Source organism: Vidua chalybeata, chromosome 1 (assembly GCF_026979565.1).
Source record: "Vidua chalybeata isolate OUT-0048 chromosome 1, bVidCha1 merged haplotype, whole genome shotgun sequence".
Taxonomy (NCBI): domain Eukaryota; kingdom Metazoa; phylum Chordata; class Aves; order Passeriformes; family Viduidae; genus Vidua; species Vidua chalybeata.
The window spans coordinates 46,384,346-46,405,859 of NC_071530.1; the positions used below are offsets into that span (position 1 = coordinate 46,384,346).

A 21,514-nucleotide genomic window follows, 5' to 3' on the forward strand; every position below is an offset into this window, starting at 1 on the left:
TTGCTAAGTGTCGGGTGGATTAGGATGAAGTTTGATTTTTCAGTTGCAAAATGGGATGTGTATTTGCTCAGTGGTCTAAAAATTCTATATACATATACATGCATGCAAAATGAAAAGAATGAATGTTTCAAAGCTGAACAAACAATATTTTAGTTGAAACCCCTTTTAACATTTTCTGTTTATCCTGAATTGGGGTGGGTACCTACAGAACATTATTGATAGGCTTGAGCCTGCCATCTGCAGATTGGTATGCTTGACATCTCTAATGGGATAATTAATAGAAACTATTAAAAAACAGAATCAGGAGGCACATGGATACTTGAGATAGAAGTGGGATGAGTTAGCTAGGGTCCTTTGAATATATCAATGGACAGAGAGATCCCACTAATAGGCATCCAACAAGATCCCTCACAAACTGCTGAAGAAACTAAGCAGCCCTGAGTTTTCACAGATACTTTTCTCATCAGCAAATAAGTAATTAATGTATGGTTGTTTTCATAGTAAATAAATTTTGCCAACATATCCTTGCAAAGATCTCAATTTGCCAAAGTGCTCAAAAATTACCTAGAAAAGGGGTGAAGAGAGACAGGAAGTTTGCTGCTGATGACCTGATCTAGTAAAGCAAGAGGATGGCCTGTGAGGAGCTGCAAAAATGTTCTCAGGGCACTGAAAAGCTGATGACAAAGCAGCAAAGGAAGTTAATGTGGATGGGAATAAATGGATGCCCAGAGGACAAAACAGTCCTAACTTTACAAATACAATACTGGGCTCTGAGTTGACAATAACTGAATGGCAACTGTTTCTGAGTGTTATAGAAGATACTTCTGTGGCATAATCAACTCAACCCTCAGCAATTCTCCAGGGGGAAAACTGAACTCTGAGTTTGTTAGGAAAGGGGCAAGGTACAGACCAAAATGCCCTTTTTTCCTCTCTGAATCAGACAGGCTGCTTATTCCTGCCCTTCTGGATGCTAAACTATAGCTATGGACCTTGGCTTGTATTTTTCACACTTCCCAAGGTGTCTCTTAGTAGCTGCTATCAGACCGAAGATTATTGACTAGAAGGGTTCTTGGTCTGATCTACGGTGGCTGTTTCTATGTGCTTAAAATGCAAGAAGAACATTAAATTTTGTAATAATAAAAAAAAAAGCTCTCAAGGACTGAATTTTCAAAGTAGATGTGAAATTTCTGAGTATTTTTTTCTGCGCTTTCTTAAAGGCAAAACAAAATATGCACCCATTTAACTCCCACAGTTTTGACACCACACTCTGTCACCGGGTTGTTCTGGTTCCAGGGGAAGAGGCTGATGGAACCACCTCTACCCCAGGGGAGGCTGCTTGCTCTCCCACCATTCTGAGCACTGCTGAAGATCCTGCTCTGTTTTGTGTCAGGTCTAAAATGAGTGTCCTGTGGGGGGTAACTGGGAAATAAAGGCTGCAAACACCAGGCTGGCAGCATAGAGCTTCAGCTTCTCCCTTTGGTGTCCCAGCAGCTCCCCAGCACTCCCCACATGAAGCTCAGATGCAGCCAGGACTTTCCCTTGCAGCATTTATTCTCAGTTACTATTTTGTCAAGCTGCCAGAGTGCCCATGGCAAATGCAAGCAGGAAAAGGGAAACAGGGATTTTTTAGCTTTTTTTTTTTTTTTTTTTTTTTTTTTTTTTATACTAGTTGCATTTAGTCTAAACATGAACAAAATGTTACCAAGGAAAGACATGAGAATCTGATGACTTTTTTCTTGGCTTTGTTCCCAAAGCCTGAGAGAGCTTAATCAGGCCTTACAGGCTCTTGCCAGCTCTCTTTGATAGCTTCACATCTTTCTACCTTGTGAAGAAATGAATGAATGAGTGAGTGAGTGAGTGAGTGAGTGAATGAATGAATGAATGAATGGCTGCTGTCATCTGAGTGCAACATCAGGAGAATAACATTAAGACCAAAGGGCATGTTCCAGAGCAGGCTTGTGCAGGAAGGAAACCACTATTCATGAGTCATTTGTGACATCTCTGCCAGTACATTTTATTCTATCATAAGGAGCACGAGGACATTCCTTGCCCATTGCAGGAGGGTTGGACTAGATGACCTTTAAAGGTCCCTTGCAAGTCAAACTATTCTGATGGTACCTGCAGCAGTGCACACATCTAAGTCTCCTATTCAGTGCTTTGCATACAGGAGAAACTGAATTGTTGGTAGAGAACTTTTCCTGCAAATGGTTGTGTGCTGAGCATAAGTCCCTTGCTTCCATGTGGGTATTTGTATGCTACTTAGATAATTTATAGCACTTTTTTTTTTAATATATATATATTTTGTAATAAACAGAAAAAGTAAGGAGCAGCTACTAGTAACTAGCAACTACAGTTTTTGCGATCAGAAAATTCACTGTGCTGGAAAGTAGCATATGAAAAGGTTAGGCCTTGCTTTGTCACAGAATCACAGAATATCGTGAGTTGGAAGGATCCCTCAAGGATCATCAAATTCTGACTCCAGGCCCTGCAAGGATAAGAATGTGCCTGAGAACATTGTCCAAATGCTTCTTGAACTCTGTCAGGCTTAGTGCTGTGACCACTTCCCTGGGGAGCCTGTTCCAGTTCCCAGCTACCCTTTGGGTGAAGGACCTTTCCCTAATATCCAACCGGAACCTCCCCTGACACAGCCTTATTCCCTCGGGTGCTCTCACTGGTCACCACAGAGAAGAGACCTGGGCCTGCTCTCCCTGCCCCTCTGCTTCCCCTTGTGAGGAAATTGTAGGCTGCAGTGAGGTCTAAGATTTAAATTAATATTTAAATCCTCCAGACCAGCCATGTGTTTTAACGCTGTTCTTGACTTTCAGCCCATAGGGCTTTGTTGTAAAGTTGGTGGGGCAAAGCTTACTTTTGCTTTGTGTTTGTGAAAAGTCTGGAACAGAGAAATGTGGATCCATTATTATGGCTCCCTGCTGCAAGGAAAATGCAGGCCACTCAGTCTTATAGGAAAAGTTTTCAGTAAGATTATTCTTTAGACAAATATTTACTGTAGTTTGTAAAACACACCACATACTTCTAGCATGCTATGCATTTTGAAAATACTAAAATTTAAGCCCTCTTATTACTTTTGCATAGGATAAATAGGCCACCTTTCATCTCTCATTTTATTTTATATATTTAATGAAGGCCTATGAGGTCACTGAGATTATAGAAATAGATTTGGCAGCATTATCTTATTTAGTTGGATGGAGACCTGTCACTTAGATATAGAACTCTCTACACATCGACTAGTAAGTTATTTGCACTCTGAAGAAGTGGTATTACTGGCTCAGGACTGCATAAAGTTTGCATTTCTAAAATTGTGTGCCATATTTGACTCTCTTATCTTAAGCATCTTAATCTTCTATGGAAGTGCAAAGACAAAGTTGGTGGCAATTCTTTTACAACAAAGAAAATACATTCAGAATTTTCTTTCACTTCCTATGTACAATTTTGCATTTTCTGTCCTTGTTAACTTTTCAGAATTACTGGGGTTGTTTTTGTTGTGGTTGGTTTTTTGGTTTTCTTTTAAATAATTAATTATTGATCTTAGAAATTCTTGTGCTATGCTCCATTGATAGGGAAACTGCCAGAGAATGGAATCCCAGCCCAGGCAACAACAGTGCTAGGTCTACTAAATATTGAATATCCAAAGATATCATAGTTAATTGCGCATTTCTTGGAAAGGATATCAAATACTATAGTTGAGGATTGCAGCCAATTTCAACTATTAGAGCTGCCTTGCAAAGGCAATTAAAGGGACGCTGTGAGATTATCAATGTTCTGGCTGCTGTACAGACACCCTGCAGGCTTCATATGTACCTCTGTACTTTGTTTGCCTCTGGACACTCCTAGTATGAGGTACCCAACACCATTTTGGTGTCCTGCTGCAAGATTGACTGGGGAGATGTTTCTGTGGGGCTCCAGTGGGACACTGTAACTTGCAGTCCATCCTTGCATGCTCTAATGCAAGCTATCTGAGGCAAGGGATAATACATGGATGGAGGGGGATGGGATGTGAAGATAATATGTATATTTTCCTAAAGAAATTTCTTTCACCTTCACCTGAATAATCTAGACCTGGGTTCTGTCAGGGGCTGGCTATGAGAGATGGTTTGAGGACATAATCAAGTCTTAACTTTTCTTTGGGCCCTTCTCTCTCCTTCTGAGTCTCTTGGTAGAGTGTTCCAGCTCTAAACCAGAAGGTCTGTTTCTTGAGGCTGGAAGTACAGGTTCAGCTCAGCGTTCATTCAGATGTGAGCTTTGTATTTGAAGAAAAGGCAGAGGTTTTGAAGCTGTGACAAATAGCCACCAGGGACAGTATCATTCAGTATCATCACAGTGTCACCTTTGATTACTTCTGGTTATGCCTAAGAAGAGGACTCTGTCTCTCCATCCTTTCTTTGATTTGACTCTTCTTACAAAGGCCTTAGGAGATACATTTGACATCTCTTGAATGTCTGGTATATACTGTTGTGTTCTGTAGTGCCTCAAATTTCAGATACTCTTATTTACCTTGGTGAATATAATTTTCCATTTATGTAAGAAAATTTCAATGGATAGTCTTGTTGTGTTGTCGTAAGCAGTTTTCAGTCAAACATCAGTTACCCAGATTTTCACATTGATGGTTTTACATGTAATGTTTTTCTGGAACAAAATGATAAACATCTTAGGACATGTAGTACTGACATGAGAATTTTTTACTATTTAATTTTGAAGGTGTAAGCTCTACAGATCTTGGATGATTTTGCTGGTGTGGGAAAACTGGGTACAAGAGCAAGTAGTTTTGTCACTGAGCAACATCATTCATGACAGCCCTCATAACCATGAGAGGCTAAAGCTCTCTCCCGCTGTCAGGCTTGGCAAGCACATTGAGTATCAGCTCAAGATTCAATGGCAGCCTCTAACTGTATGCCATTTTGAATTGCAAAGTTCTTAGGAACCCTGCAGGGCAATTTTTTTCACCCTTTACATGGAACATAAGACATTTGGGATGGTAAAATTCATTTCCAGTGGTATGCAAGGGACAAAAACAGCACTGGGAGGAGCTGATGTCTTTGTTTCTGCTGCTATTTGCTCAGTGAATATGGGCTGCTTTGCATCCTCCACGTGTAAACTGTGCAGTCCTAGCACAGTTCACCCCCATGGCCTCTTCACTCTGCTGGGTAGAGCAGCCTTTATATGGCCCCTGTGCATCCCTTGGGTATTGTAATTGCCATGGCTCAGCTGCAAATAGGTTTGCTTGTACTTGGTTACAGAGGAAATAGTTGGATTTTCACTGTTTGGAGCTAGGCTTGATAAGCATGGGAGGTTTTGTATACATTTTCATGCTTCTGTGTTGACAAATGAAGACCAGGATGAACTCAACAGGAAGTTTAATTTTCTGGTAGTTGTCAATGGCTCTACCATCACTACAACATGTGAAAATATATTTCATAATAGGTATATGTGTGATTCACAGTTCTTTTAGTTTGGCTAACTGATTTCATGCCAGAGAAATACTGCAGAATGTGCAAGTTATTGGTGTGGTTTTTTTGTTTAGCGTTTTGGGGTTGGCTCTTTTTTTTGGCTAGAACTGGTATTTAGTGTTAGCATGCCTGGATACCTCCCTGTGGATTAATTTATCAAACACTAAATAAAACATGTCTTCTGACTCTTTTCTTTTTCCTAATGTTTATTTTCCATGCCAATAGGGAGGTTGCGTTTTTAAACAGAAAGTGGAGGGAAAGCAAAAAAAAAAAAAAAAAAAAATACTTAATAGGAGAAGAAAGATGCTGAAGAAATGAGGGATGAGGAGCCAGTCTATTGTGCACCAATCTATCACTTTCTCTTGGGAGAATAAGGAAATGACTTGTCTATAAAATTCTCATTAGACTAAAATAAGCACAAGTTTCTCTGGAATCTAATTAGGCAATGTCAAATTGAGTAATAAAGGATTGTTTTTTAATGAACTCCTGAGGACACTGGCAGAGCTTTAGCATTGCTAAACTGTCTCTTACAGTCAATTTCCCTATCTTCATGGTACTATTATATGGGTGGGTATCTGAGGAAGAAGAAAAAAGGGTCATTTATCAGAGTTGTACAATTTGGAAAGACAAATGTCTTCCTGATCATCAGCTTGTCCACATGCCAATAGAAAAATATGCTATAATTTGCCTCTTTTGTTATTCTAGCCCAATTATTCGTGAGGATGCTTGTTTTAGAATGAAATTGTTCTTTCAAATTAAATTGGCCAAGGGTTGGTTTATTATATTTAAAACAAAGGTGCCCAAATATGGCATGCACAATATTGAAACAAAGTAGCTAAATAATTATATTGGAAGTTATTTAACTATTTTAGCATCATTCTTTTTTTTTTGTGCCAGAAGAACTAAATCTGGATGATCATTTTGCCTTTAAGAGGTGACTAGAAGGTAATTAGCATTAGTTTCCACTGCATATGCAACAATTGACCAACTTCAAAGTATTTAGTGGTTTGGTTAGATTCAGATAAGCAACTTTAGGCTTGCATGTTTATCCAGGACTTATCTGAACTATTTGGGTTGAAGGAGGTAATGGCAAGAAAACCTACAACTAACTGAAAGTTAATATTTTACGTTAATAAAACACTAGCTATTTTTAAAGAAAGGAGCAGGAAAGACTGAAAAATTAGGACACACTCCTTGACTGATATGAATCACTTTAGCATTTTTAAAATTGACGTAGACCACTAATATTTAACTTCCTTCCACATGTGGAATCCTAAAGGTTTTCCTTATGGAGTATATGAATCAGGATCAAATTTACTTATTAATGTCAAATCTTTCACATACTCCTTAGAGTGTTCTCAGGCTTTTTGGGTTCCCTTCTTGAAACCTTCCTCTGTAACCCTTTTAAAATTTTATTTTAAGTAGGTATTCAGGCAGAAGTAAGTAGACAGCATTTAAGTGGTAGTCCTAAACTCTGATCTTTCTTGATTTATTTTCTCCTGCTCTTTCTTTGAATGGTGGATGGAGAAAGTAAGTTAATGTACTAATATTTCCAAAGGGCTTTTGAGGGAAAAAGAAAGCTTTAAAAGGTTTTTAGGAACTTCAAGTATCTCCCGTCATACTCTGTTGTGGAAACTGACATCAGGGACTTTGCTGATGCCTTTGAAAACAAAATATTCAATGACTTCTACTTTCTAGGGCAAATATGGTGGACTTTAACCATGGATGAGCCAGAATGGCTTGACTGAGTTGGCACATAGAATGTAGCAGGTTTCACTCAGATTAATTTAGATGAGGCCCAGAAATTTCCATGCTATGAAGAGAGGGACTAGGAAAGTCCGGCTATAGGTTTGCAGGTGTCGGCTGAGAGATTTGTACACTGAAAGTCAGGTTCATAAAAACTAGCTGGTATGTGGGCTTTGTTTCTTTTTCCTTTTGAAGAGTGAGTAGTGGGTGCAGCTCTGGGGCGTCCAAAGGGCAGAGTGTCAGGGCACACCTGTGGCCAGAGACAGGTTAAAGCGTCACCCAGAGATTGTAAAACACTCCTTTCTTATCCTTTCAGTTTTGCCTGACATTCAACCTTCCCCCATCTCTCCCCCCCAAGGCTGCTTGTTATACTGGCTAACTCTCCCCTTCCTTCATGCTGCTCCTTCTGCTAAGCATCTGCTGAAATCCAGCTCCCACCGTGCCTCACACTGGTGTTGGATGGGAGCTGCTCTGTCTCCCTCATTCAACCCGCTGGCTCACACCAAAGCTCGAGAGCAATCTTAGTACCTCCAGTGCTTCTGCAGTCTTTTCCATTCTGGTTCCCATTTTTAAACTTCTCTTTAGGTGCCTGCAGACTCTCCTTACCATGGTTGCTTCTGGTGTGCCATCCCCTTGCTGCTTTCTACAGGGACAATGGCTGGTGCTGCAGGGCAGAGGGTTTTGTAGCATAGCTTGGATATGCACTTCAAGCAAGAGCGGTGCTGACTACATGAGTGCACCACCTTCATGCTTTGTCGACCAGACTAATCCTTGAGCTGAAAATTTCAGTTTAATATTGCACATCTGTGCATGCAGATTAGCCCAGGGTCATTAGCTTTCTTTTAGAGGAAACATTTTACATTAAAGAACATAATTGCTGAGCAAATATGCAAGGTATTTTGCAGTTGCTGTTTTCCAACCTAGCCTTTGATTCTTGATTCTGGTAAAATACACACACAGATATTTAAGAACACAGCTCATTCCACATTGAGTGTCCTGCGCACTTGTAAACTGTTTCTCAGACTGGGACCAGTATGACCTGGGCTTCAGCACCTTGGGGATGTTAAACACATTGAATAGGCTCTGCATTCATCAGAGTTTTCAGTGAGCAGTAAGTGAGGCTGTGCTGCAAGACTAACTCAGTGTTTTTCAGACTGGAACTTCAAAATGCATAAGAGGAGTATAGGGCTGCATATTCCTCTCTTGATGTGTTGTCCTGCACGTATGAGAGGTCAGAGAACTGTATTTAATGCATTGAGAATCTGAATATTTCTTTATTATTCAAAATAATTTCATAGGGGCTTTTCTACTTAAGAATATGAGACTCAGATGTATACTTTGTGCCTTTCAATGTTTGTCAAAGATGAAAATATCAGAGCCAACTTTGAGACTATTGATCATCTCTTTTCAAAATATACCTCTTTCAGCTTAGATAAGTGAAATGGCCACAGCATCTACAAATTTCCCCTATGTTGCTCTGTATTTATCCTGGAAAAAGAATTTCTGATTACTGCAAATAATGAAATACAAGTCTTCTGTTGTTTAGGAACTTAAATGGAGACAGTTAATACATTTGCAAATGATCTTTATGTATCATGATTCCTTTAAATTTTGTGTTGAATTTAAAATTATTTTAAGGAGATTTTAAGGTCCTGAGTACCTCAGAGCTGTGACTCCCGAGTTTTCTTTTACAGTGGGCTCAAAGATTTACTGGTGTAGGGCTGTTAAATTGCCTTTATTTTCAGAAGGACATTAAACTTATTCCAAAGCAGGACAGTGCACCTACACAGCAGAGAAAGACTTAGATTGGTTGCTGAGGTAGGGTGTAGAAACAGAATGGTGCTGTGGGGTTGTTTGACTGTAGTTTTGTGATTCTGTAGCTCCACGTACATGTCTGTGTTTCAAAGTCTTTGGCAAGACTCTTGTTGGTTTCATGGGCTCTTTGATTGAGCTAATTTTGAATAAAATATACTAGGAAAAAAAAACCCTAAAAGCAATGAATGGAAAATGGGCATTTTTCCCACAGAAAATGGGGTATGTGTTATTTCCAAAATTTTTCTCAGAACCACTCTAGGTCTCCAAAGAATTATTTTTGAGTTGAAACTATTTTGCATTAATAAACTAATTCTTTTTAAACAAATATTACATTTCTTCTTTGTAAGTATTTTCTGGTTTTGCTTCTCTGGTGAGTTATTTTATTATTTTCTTTGTGTTCTTTTTTGATTTTCTTTTTTTGCAAAATACCAGAAAATGGCAAAAGAGAAAACCAAAAAGGAAGGGAAATTAGTAGGAACATGTAATAAAAAAAGTGAAGATTAATCTTTGTTTTGGTGTTTGCTTTTTTCCAAACAGCTCCATGAAAATTCATTTTGCACAAAACAAATGTGGGTTGATCCAGTGCATGGGCAAACAAACCTGTTTTCTGTTAACAGAGTTGTCATATAGCACACCAAGATGAATAAAGCCAAACTGTATGACAGTCCAAAATGTCTCCCCACGAGATTCACCACACACACATAAGAACTTGCTGGCTTTTAGTCCATGTGGATGGTGATCCCTCCTGTCATGAATATGAAAGGCATTAAGGAGAGGTAGCTCTGCCAGTGTCAGCTCATCCATGCTGAGTTGTGCTTGCTGAAGAGCTCTCTCAAGGGCTTTGGTTAATGGATGAAGATAGCATGGCCAAGCTAGATGATGAATGCTTCCAGCTCTTCTTTGACCCTCCCTCTCCCCATTCCAGTGCTTGAGTAACCGAGTAGCTCCTGAATGGGCTGCAGGGTAAGCACTGACATCCATTTTTTAAGTGAATTGTCACTGATTTTGGTTTCTCTTGACCAGTCAGAGTTAGTGAGGAGTTTGGCCAGTTGGGCATTAGCAGCAGGTGTCCGGGTTAGTGCTGCCAGTCCTCCCAGGACACTATACTTCTCTTTCATCCCAGCTCTCAGCTCTACCTCTTCTGTTAACCCAGGGGAGAGGGTGGGTTGCATTTAGGATGCTACCCTATGATCCTCAGCAGCAGCCTCCAACAAGATTTTGTTCAGCTGAACTGATGGGCTTCTCTCTCATCCTCTAGATTGCAGTTTCGAAGGAAATACGTACAACAGCTCCATGAAATGGCACCTCCCCAGCAATCCCTGTGTTACATACCAGTGCCAGGTAAGGATGTCATAAAAATCGTGCTAATTGAGTTATAAGCTTTTCCCAGGAAATCCTGAGCCTCCATTTATCCAATCCAAATAACCTGAAATATTTTATGCCCAAAATACAATATGGACTTTGCATTTAAAGTAATTTAAATCCACTCAGATGCAGCCAGCTATAACCAAATATTCAGAAGTATAGGTTTTAAATTACTTGAGTACCCCAATATCCAAACTTTGCTGAAGGAGGGGTACACAGACATGCCATTTCCTGCTGTCTTGACCTTGAAGTAAGTCCTCTTTTCTTCAGCATTCTAAGTCTTTTGTGAGATACAAATTATTTTAGTAATTGGACACTTCTGTGTGTATGTGTCAATGAGTTTTACCTTTCTTTAAGAAAGACCCGCAACCAAATCTTTTTTCCTGGGCTCCTGCACTGTTAACACAGTGGTATTTTTGGTAGCTTGGCTATCTGCAACCATAACATTTTCATTGTCAGGCTCAAACCAAGTAATTATGTAGGCAATTTTAGCTTATGTCTGTAAATAGGTCTGCCATTTTTGCTGACAATTTGATCTGGTTTTAACAGTAACACTCAGGCAGCTACTAAGAATGGCAAAGAAGAGATTTATGAGTATGAAGAGCTTCTAAGAGGAGAAGAGAGTTTCAAGGGTTTTTTTATCTTTTTCTGTAAAAATGTCTGCTTTGTGAAACCAACTAATTTTTGAAAATAAGTACACTGAGATGACTGAAGCTGGACCAGTATTCTGTATCTTTGCACCTAATGAAAAGAAACTCACTACATGAATTTAGATATGTTGCATGTGGTCAGTTCTTTATTGCCTGTTTCAGTGTCTAAATGCAAAACTGGGTGATTCTGTTTACCCTAGATCCACACATTTAAAAAACAAGTTTGCCTTGCCTCAAACAGCTGTAAGTAGAAAAAAAAGGTAGCAGCTTTTATGCATAGACCCTCACACCCAGGTTTGTTCAGGACTCTTGACTTCTTGAATTAAGTACAGGAAATGTTAATTTACTAATACTTATCAGGCAAAATATAAAAGATAAGTGTATCTCCTCTACAGAACAAGATGCTTTAATCTGCTTACTAAGTCTATTTTCCTCCAATAGGAGCGGGAGGAGAATGCCTTGTGTCTGGCCTGTTTTCACCAGAGCTGTTTGGCAGATTACTGAGGTTAAGGATTCCTGATAAAGTAGGATTCCTTTCCCTAAGAGGATGCTTGGTTTTTTTACCTGATGCATTTTAAGGCAAATCCTGTGTCTGGAGTCAGGGAGACTGAAGTGGGTCTTTTGACTGTGGATTAAACTAAATCCTGATACCAGGCAGCAAGTACAGAAAGGAAAGAAGTTTTGAAACCCAGCGCTTTGTGGCATGTGCTGGGCTTTAATTCTACTGAATGTAATTGTGAATTTTTACTTGTTAAAGCAACTACAGCGCTAACAATAAATGTGTCTAATCTGCTTCTTTTCCAGGAAGGAGTGATAGTAGAATCAGAAGTACAGTGTGTTGTTCATTGCAAAAACCCTTCCAAACTCAGGGGAATGTGTTGTCCTGTGTGTCCAGGTGAGATTTCATGGTTAAGATGCTATTCTACATGTGCAACTCTATATCTAATGATATTCATAATCACCCGGGAGGCTGCTTCTACAAGTTACTAAGATGTGGGCTGGTGACTCACAATGAACAATATGACACAATATTTATTTAATATGTTGTAGTAGAGGACATGCAGACCAAGGGATGCATAGGGATGCATAGGCAATATCCTGTGCTGATATTCACAGGTGTGTTTATGTTATTTTTTAGAGAGTCTGTAAGGTGGCTTTGCATGACTAATGATCATGATTTTATTAGGAAGGGAAGGATAAGAGTAATCGTAAAAAAGGAGATTAAATTATGAAGGGGAGTGAGAATGGGTTGTCTTTGTGAAGCACAGTGGCAAATTACAATATTTTTTAGGTTAATTTGATTTTATCAGAAATTTTGAAGGTAAGCATTGCTCCAGTCATGATATAATGGATTTATTATATTTTGATTAGTTATAATATCCACTAATATCTAGTATAAACTCAGGGAGTAAGAATGAATTATTAAAAAGCAAACAGCCTAAAAAACTGTTTTAAAGGCACTTCTAATGGGAGATTTAGCCTTGCCTCAACTTCATTTTTGCAAATTTATCTGCAGTAGAAGGATATCTTTCTCCCTCTCCCCTCACCTACTCTCCACAAAAAACATTTAGGGTTTCTCAAGGATTTGTTCAGGATTTTTTTGTTCTGGAGTGATCCTCTCTCTACAACTACCTGAAAGGAGGTTGTAGCAAGGTGGGGATTGGTTTCTTCTCCCAGAAGAAACCAAGTCTCCCCTGATGATATAAGGAGGAATTTCAGCATGGAAAGGGTTTTTAACCTTGTAATGGGCTGTCCAAGGTGTTGGAGTCACTATCCCTGAAGGTGTTCAAGAAATGACTGGATGTGGCACTTAGTAGCATGGTCTACTTGACTATATGGTAATCAGTCAAAGGTTGGACTTGATATTTTGGGAGTCTTTTCCAGCTGAAACAAGTCCATGATTTTGTATCAGAGAGGATGGGACGATTTACTTTTCATATTGTTGTATAGTGGGGCGAGTTAGGGAGAAAACTCAGCATTCTATCTTGTGCTAAGCTTATTCAAATGCTGTTTTCCAGGTTGTGTATTTGAAGGGAGACTTTACAATGAAGGAGAAGAATTTAGGCCTGAAGGAAATAAATGTACCAAGTGCTCTTGTATTGTAAGTATTTGCCTTTTGGCATCGTATCTCCCTGTATTAACTTCAAAAGGCACATTATTATTGCCATAACAAAGCAAAAAATATAAGGAATCCAACACTATTATGCTTTCGTCTCTTGGAATTCAGGTCTCTGTTAAAGAATTTATGGCATTAATACATTGTATCACTCACAATTTGAGTTTATAATCTTTTCTGTGATCTTACACTATATGTAGTTGGAGCAGGTTATTTGGGAGAGGGCTGATCTGTTGAATTAGTGGTGCCTTTTTTGTGATAGGATCATGCAGGAGGAGACAGAAATCTTTTTGGCCTTCATCTATTGATCAGCATTTATTAGATGCTTCCTTAAGCCAAATTTTTCGAAGGATTCCTTTCAACTATATGCAACAAGGGCCTTTTGCTCTGTCGTACTGAGTGAAAGAATGAGGGTTGCCTCCTGTGGCTGTCCCAGGTGGATTTTTGGCTTGACGCTTCATGAAAAGGTCATATCCTGGATTTTATTCTTGACTAGCAACAATATAGAGAGGAAGTAATAATTACATCCTTTGAGTAATGAGTGCAGGCTTCTTTTTCACTTCCATTAAGTTAAAAGATAATGCTGTATGAGTTGGGGCAGATAAATTTGGCTTCCTTTCTGTAATCTGTGAGATGAGAAAAACATAAAGTTCAAATTGTTGCTTTTGTTGCAATTTGTGGGCCAGTTATCGGCAGAATACGTAAGGCTTTACATTTCAGTAGAATGCCAAGAAAATAGTACCAGATACAGTTCTTCTGCATCATTAAAATAAAATCAAAAAAGGAGGAGAAAATGACAGACCTTAAAAATTAACGTATCTTTACACATATACACTGATTTAATGAAGCTCCTGCAGAGTATTTGAACTGTTCTGTGGGGAAAAAAACCCTGGTAATCTGCAAAATTAATTTACACTAAGTCATCACTGCTTCTGCGGAGATCAGGATGCTAAGGTAATTAAAAAAAAAAAAAAAGTTTTAATCCTGTAATAATGAAAACATGCCATCACACATGTCACAGTGATATATGCCCTGGGCTCTTACTCTGCTGAATGCCTTCAGTCCCAGTCTGAGAACTCCCTCTGTACTTGGTGGGTCCCTCTCTTGTTTCAGCTTCAGCTGTAAAGTAGTAGCTTTACACTCTGTCTTTCCTTAGTTATATTCCTCAGGGTAAGGCAGGTCTGAATGGTTGAGAAGTCTATGGAGACAAACTTGAGTCTTTTTGGGTTCTGCTTTGCTCTTTCATAAGTACAGTACAGATATTGCCTATTGCCCAGTTATTGGTGTACCAACATCTCCTTGATCAACTTTCCTTTGTTCTCTGACTATCAAAAGCTTCTGTGTGGAGAAGAGCATTGGAGGGAGGTACCTTTACAGTGGAGAGCAGTGCAAAGAAATAAAGGAATAAAGGGTCACACCTGAAGATCTGACCTTGAGAGTTACCAGTCTCAGCTGTAGAGAAGGGAATGCATCAATTATTGAGAGTAAGAAGTTTAAAACCACTTAACCATCCCTTCCAAGAGAGACAGCATGAGTGTTTTGAATGTTAATGACATCTGTATAAAATGTCCAGCTCTCAGTCTGAATCTTTCTGACAGCTAAAGAGATGCCACCTATGTGTAAGCCACACCAGACCTTCCTTCCATTTTTCTGCAGAGCCTTTTTTACCCTCTTGCCAGTTTCCCCCAGAACTAGAGCCTGTGCTAATTCCTATGTGATTTAAATTTGAAGTCAATAAAGGGGGCATCCTCAGGGCTGTGATAGCAGTTTGCTGCCTGCTTTGCATCCATTCTCTTTTGGGAATGGGTCCTCAGTGAATCTCTTATCTAAGCAGTTGGTGGATGGATGTCTTATTTGAAGATACCTATCTAGTCATGCAAAGTGATGGAAACAGGCTTGTGTGTGATGTGCTGTAATTTGTGCAGATGGATGGAAGCTCTTCAACTCAAGTTAGATTTCTTCTGGGATTTCAGTCTTTTGTGGAAACTTGGCATAGGAAGTAGCACAAACTGTTGCTAAGGTATTTTGGGGATATTATACCTTATACATGGCATAAGGATTCCAGCTGCTCTCACTTCAGGGTGAATTCTGCATTTTCTTGGGAGCAAGCTCTTCAAATGATGGAGGATTCTGGAATCCACAGGCCACCACTGTCCCAGGGGTAGCTCAAACTTGGGACTACAGATGTCATTGAATAGGAAGAAAGTAAAGAGGGATGGCTGTGCTTTGTTTTCCTGGAGAGATGTAGGGTTGATCTGCTAAGGTTGATCTCACTAAATGTATTAAAATGAGGAATTACTCAAATAAAGTATTTTTATTGTTGCAAAATGATGTATACAGAAGTAAGTACACATCTTCAGATCGGGACTGTGGGAACACATTTTTGGAAATCACTTTGGTAGTTCAGGTTTGTGGTATTATCAGCTCCAAATGGTGCCTACTAGATACTACTGAGCTCCCAAAGAATGTGAAATGGCTGTTGTTTGTTTATTTGTTTCTAATACATTGTTTGTGTAAATAAGGACATAACTGGGATCTTGGGAGCTGGGGGTCCCCATCTGGGTGGAACAGGCTGGCCAGTTGCAGGGCTTCCTATGTGTTCCATAGCCCTGGAGGGCAGAGAAAGCAATGACATGGCTGCACCTGGGCAATTCACTTGGTCCTTTCCTGCTGGGTGCTCAACTCATTAATGTGGTTCCTGTTTAACACCACTTGTGGTCCTAGCTATTGTCTCCTGAAAACGAGACCTAACCCACCAAACTCATTTCATGGAGGTCAGTGAAACCAGCCATTAACTAATAACTTTTGGGTTGTTACCGAGCCAGGCGGAGCTCGCGGCGGCGAGGCGGAGATGAAAGGCCCGGTATTCCATTACTGCTCTTCTAAGTGAGCTGCTCCTTGGGGCGACTGAGATTTCTTGCTGAAAATGAGAATGTATCACCTCTCACTCAATGCATATTGCCTGTCAGGAGTGAACGAGCTGGCTTTTAATGACTCGGTTTCTCTGGGGAGAGGCATTTGTGTAGGAAAGGTGGACGGGATAATAGGGATCTCCTCGCACCCCGGCTGAAACCCAGCTGTCTCGCAATAATTCATCTGTCTGGCCTGTTCCTGCTTTTTGTGATAGGCCAGTGGCCTGTTCTAGAGAAACCCTGGCTGTTTTCCCTACCATAAGCACCTACTTAAATGAAGGACTGGCTTCTTTAATCAAGTGTTATTTCTCAGATACTACTTTTATGAGGTCGAGAGTGTGTTTCTGCTTGCACAGTAAGAGCACTTGGCTTACATGTTTCCTTTCCTACAGCCTGCATTAAAATAGTCAGACTATGATTATCGTAAATGGTTTCATTTTCTCCTTTGATGTAGCACGTTTGGGAAAAAAAAATAGTGGAGGGGGAAGGAGACAGGGCCAGGGAGGGAGGAGAGGCTTTTGGCAGGAAAGTGACCTTGCGTGAGAGCAGTAACCATGGAGAAGCTTATCTTAAGGTGGTAGTATCCAAACTCATAAGTAGCCCCTTTTGACTCCTTTGAGCACTGTTACCCAGACCGTGGGCGCTGTGTGTTCCGGCATGCGAGGCATGCGGCCGTGCGAGGCACCACCACGCTGGGAGCACGCAGCCCTGTGGAGACGCCGCGGCCCTGGGCCGGCCTTGCTCCACACCCCTATAGGGAGAAGGGAAGCAGACCTGCTTGGGAAGTGGAGGCTGGATTATGGCATTGCTGGGAGTAGGAAAAGTTGTGCTGTCTGTCCTGCAGAGAGACATGTCCCAGGGACCACCATCAGCAGGGTGGTTATTTGTGTCTGGTCTCCAAACAGCATTGTTTCACAAAAGCAATGCTGTCCTCTTAGCTGCTCTTCCAAAATGATTTGGAACAAATAAAACCCAAATAGCTGGAAGCAGAGCACAGGGATTGGAGGCTCTTGGAGAGCTGAGTCAGAAAGGAGCCTCTGCTGAATCTCCTTTGCATCATCGGGGGCTTTTAAACACTGCTCAGAGGGGTTCAAGATGTGCCCAGCTACTGGTCTGCAGGTGCACTTGTGGGTGTGTGCCTGCAGGAAATGTCTTGTCACTTATATTCCTGCGTGCTAGGATACAAATACTGAATAATAAACGTTTTGCACAAAGAAAAGGAAATCACAAGGGCAAAATCTGTTTCTAAATCAATGAGTAACAGACGTTTCAACTGTGATAAGTAATGAGAAACTACATATGTAAGTGTTTTGGATGCTGAGGGTGGAATTAATCTTGTCTAGCTGCAGCTATTCAGAAGTAATGTGTCTGATCTGAACTACTTATCTGGGCTCCTCTTCAGTTAATTCAGAGAGAGAGAGAGAGGTGGGATAGATTACTCTCTGCAGATGCTTATCTTCCTCCACTAACTAGAGGGGGAGCCTACCCAGCTCCTGGCCCCAGAGATGGCTGAAGATAGCCAAGACCAATCCTGCCCCTGCAGTCAGCAGGGTGATTAAGCACCCTGATACTGCTTTAAAGGCTTGGCTTTAATCGGTATTGGGAGCTGCTGGAATACATTCCCACCACAAAAGACAGTGGGAGAGGTACGCCAGTCTACTGGGAAACTCAGGGGAATGCGCAATTAAATGTATCCTCAGTAAAGGCTGAGGATAATTCAAATTCAAATTTCCATCCTTAGTGCAGTGCCAAATGCTGATCTCCCCAAATTTCCATGTACTTCAGCTTCTTTGATTCAGCTCCAAACTGCAGCAGACACTGTCTGCCCTTACTCTGGGGCTAAGAAACAGAGACAAGGAGCTGTAGTGAGGGGTGGAAAAGTAAAGATTTGGTCTTTTGGTAGGAGCAGTGTTCACATCTTCAAAGTTAGTGACCTTAGTAAAGTGGTTGGTTTATGGGTGGATGCAAATGGAGACCAGGGAGTGCTCAGAAATGGGATGTGGAGGGTTGGTCACTGTGTGTCTCTGGAAATACCCCATAATTTTGTCTGCAGGCTTTTTGTAAGGCTAGAGAGTCTGGTTTTCCCGGTAGCCTAATAAAAAACCAGTCCTGCAGGTAGATGAAGTGTGGTTGTGGAAGAGCAAGGACTTGGTATGTGCTGAACTTCAGCGAGAAAAATAATGCAGCATGGAGACACAGCCATTCTCCTGTTATTTATATTTTCTTTATCTGATTTCCTTCAGGCTTCAAAAGGTATACCTACTTTCATGGGGATTGTACACTACCTGGGCCATGTCTAAAATATTAAATTCCTTTAATTTTGGAAATACCAGTGTTTAAAAAAAATTTGGACATTTAAAAAGAAAAGGTTGAAACCAGTGTGCTTTTTATTTTATCAGCATGCATCGCCATTTTAAATATTTTTTTCTGATTTCTCTCAAAAAAACACATATCTGAGGAAAAGTTAAAAATTATTTTAATAAGACTCAAGAAGCAAAGTTAAAAATAAAACTTAAAAATATTCACAATTTTTTCTGAAATAGAAGTTAACTGTGGCATAGCAGTGCAAGTGGGCATGATTCAGTGTAAATAATTTTTATTCATAAGCACTTCAGATCTTAGACTTTCAGAAACATTTTTCTGTGTCAAGGTCTCATTTCCTCCCTCTGTGGACATTTGACTTTCATCCTACATCTCTCCTACCTGCAGAGCTTCCTAGCTCACCTGCAGAAACCCTTCATCATACTTTTAATTTTGGTGAGGATCAAATGAGTCTTCCTATGCAGCAAGAGACTGTGCCCTGTTTGGGTGCAGTCCCAAGGGAATAGAGGTATTGAGCAGTGCCCTGAAGGTCTGGAATACTCTTTAAGGATCATGGGCTCACAACACAGAGCCTCTTTCTCATATCCCTTTCTTCCTGGAAGCCTTTTTTCTTGTCCCTCCTACTCTTCAGGGTTCAGCTCAAATTTGCCTTCCATGCTCCGGCATGGTCCCTGTTCCTCTGGCTGTGCAGTTAGAGGAGTCTGCCTCGACCTGTTCTTCCTTGTCTATCATTTCATACAGGTAGCACTACCCAGTTAGTATTTCTGAGATAGCATATATGGGCAGCAGTAAAACATGAGTGCCTGTTGTGCTTTATATTCTAAGGACATGTATTTTGTTCCTGAGAGAAAAAAAAAGTGGGAAAAGAATGTGAAGAAAGATGAAAGCAGGTTTCTGTGGGGAATTTTTCCTGTTAAAAAAGGAGGGTAGAAATGCTGAGGAATTGGAGGAAGGTGCTCTAACTTTATAACACTCTTGTTTAGACAGAGACTGTCTTTCCAATTTTATGATCAAAGATGGTATTGTGATAATGAATGAATGAATGAAGTGATACTAGTAGCCATGAAAGACTTAAAGCTTCTTCGGTACCTGAGTGGCCCAAATGAATGCTGATTAACAATACTCCTGAATGGGGCATTGCAGTACAGAGAAAAAATGTCCAGGACTTCTAGTCATTTAAAGGAAATAAATACACAAAGCAGGGTGGATTTTGCATTCCTAAAGCATATAAAGAAAACAATAATGCTGACCACTTTTAGATGGTGATAATAAGGGCTTATACCATGAGTGCAGGTTGCTGTTGTTCCTGACAGAAAAGGAACAGAGTTTACGCTGTCAGGTGTCTGTCCCCTGTTAAACTTTTCCTAATTAATAGGCCAAGATTGATTATTCTTACTGACAAAGAAGAATTAACTACAATGAGCTTTAGCAATAAAGGAGAGCTGTTAACAGGCAGCTTCTGATGAGGGGACTATTTTTTATGGGTATTGGGGTGCAATGAGGACTGCAAACATTTCTGCTGTAACTCACTCCTTACAAAGGCAAGGATCTATCTTAGAGTAAAAGCAAAGCAGTAAGATGGCAGAAAACAAAGAACCTGGTTAAAGTAAGCAAACAAGCAAAAAAAAGAACCTGCTGTCCATCACGGGATGAAAGGCTTGCACGTGGTTCCAGAAGTGCCCAGTGGAGACAAAGGTTTTATGAGAGAGGCTGTAGCAGTTCTTGTAAGTGGCTTCATGTGAGAATGCGTGTGGCATCTTGTGGGAACGCTTGTGTGCAGAATTGATTTGGGTCTAAAATATTCCCACAAACTGTGGTAGGAAGCAGTAAAAGCAATAGCTTGTCAATTAACAGGGCCTTTGTTTGCCAAACATTTTATGGAGAGTCCGAGACCCTTTTGGCTGGTGGTACAATGAAGGGAAGGCTGAAATGAGTAGGAGTGCTTGGCTTTCATGTCTGTCATCCTTTCAGTTTAAATAAACTTGGATGTCACAGGTTTGGGGCTTGTGATCAGATAACAATAGTTAATGATTTTAAACTTGCACACAGCCCTCTGTGTCCTTAGACAAGATGGCTTAGTATACACAATCCTGGTAAATGAATTTACGCGGGAGCTTAATTAACTGCGTAATGCCTACTTGTTTTCCTCTCTCTGATTTCAAAAGCAAAAAATGAAATAAAAATAAAGTATTGGAGACAATATATTGTTACATGTAGGCCTTTAGGTTTTATCATAGAATCATAGAATGTTAATAGGTTGGAATAGACCTTAAAGGCCATTTAGTCCCACCTCCCCTCCTGCTAGACCAGATTGCTCAAGACCTTATGCAACCTAGCTTGGAATGAAAATTAATATTAGCTCAGTTGGCTAGAGCATGGTGCTAATAACACCAAGGTTGTGGGTTTGATTCCTGTATGGGCTATTCACTTAAGAGCTGGATTCTTGTGCATCCCTTCCTACTCAGAATATTCTGAAATTCTGTTATTTTCCACCCCTCTTTCTTAAGTCTGAGCTTGTATCACTTTGGGTATTGAATTAATTTAGTTAATCATGTTATTGTTGTTGACATTGGCCAGATTTAATATATTTTGTAGAAAACATAAAGTGAAACTTGGGATCAATAATTTTGAATTGCTGTTGAGCTCTAGTGTGGTTGCTGAATTTCATTTTGACTTACTGTCACTCTGCCTAAATTCGCCTTGCTCTTTCTACTGCATCCTACAGCATTGTTTTTGTTTTCTGTTCTTGAAGCATTTTGTGTTGATAAGGGAGTAAGTTTCCAACTCTAACTGATAAAGTAGTCTCCAGCTGGGATATGTGATAAATTAACAATTTAAAAAACAAACCAGTTGTATTGCAAGGATAGTTAAAGCTCATTGGATTCCATCAACTTTAAAAATGTTAGCAAAAATACTTACTGCTTTTGCCTTATTTAATTATTGGAGACAAACACATTGGATAGTCAAAGGGAGTAAAATGATACCCAGCAAATTATTTTCAGGATTGTGACAGGCTGTAACTTTTTCATACAATGCATCCTGTTAGGCTGAGAGCAGAATAGGAAGAATAATTCATTGGCTGTCAAAATAGACATGGGAAACAGAAAAGGAAAAAAAAAAGTG

General features: G+C 40.1%; 1 protein-coding gene across 1 annotated transcript in view; it reads left to right on the top strand.

Annotated features, from left to right (window-relative positions):
- The window catches only part of BMPER (BMP binding endothelial regulator), a 149,236-nt gene that overhangs the window by 26,278 nt on the left and 101,444 nt on the right, over window positions 1–21,514 (top strand). The window contains exons 4-6 of the mRNA XM_053960044.1: window positions 10,285–10,367; window positions 11,846–11,936; window positions 13,060–13,142. Of these exons, the coding sequence (XP_053816019.1) occupies window positions 10,285–10,367; window positions 11,846–11,936; window positions 13,060–13,142 (257 nt within the window). The remainder of the gene's footprint in view (window positions 1–10,284; window positions 10,368–11,845; window positions 11,937–13,059; window positions 13,143–21,514) is intronic.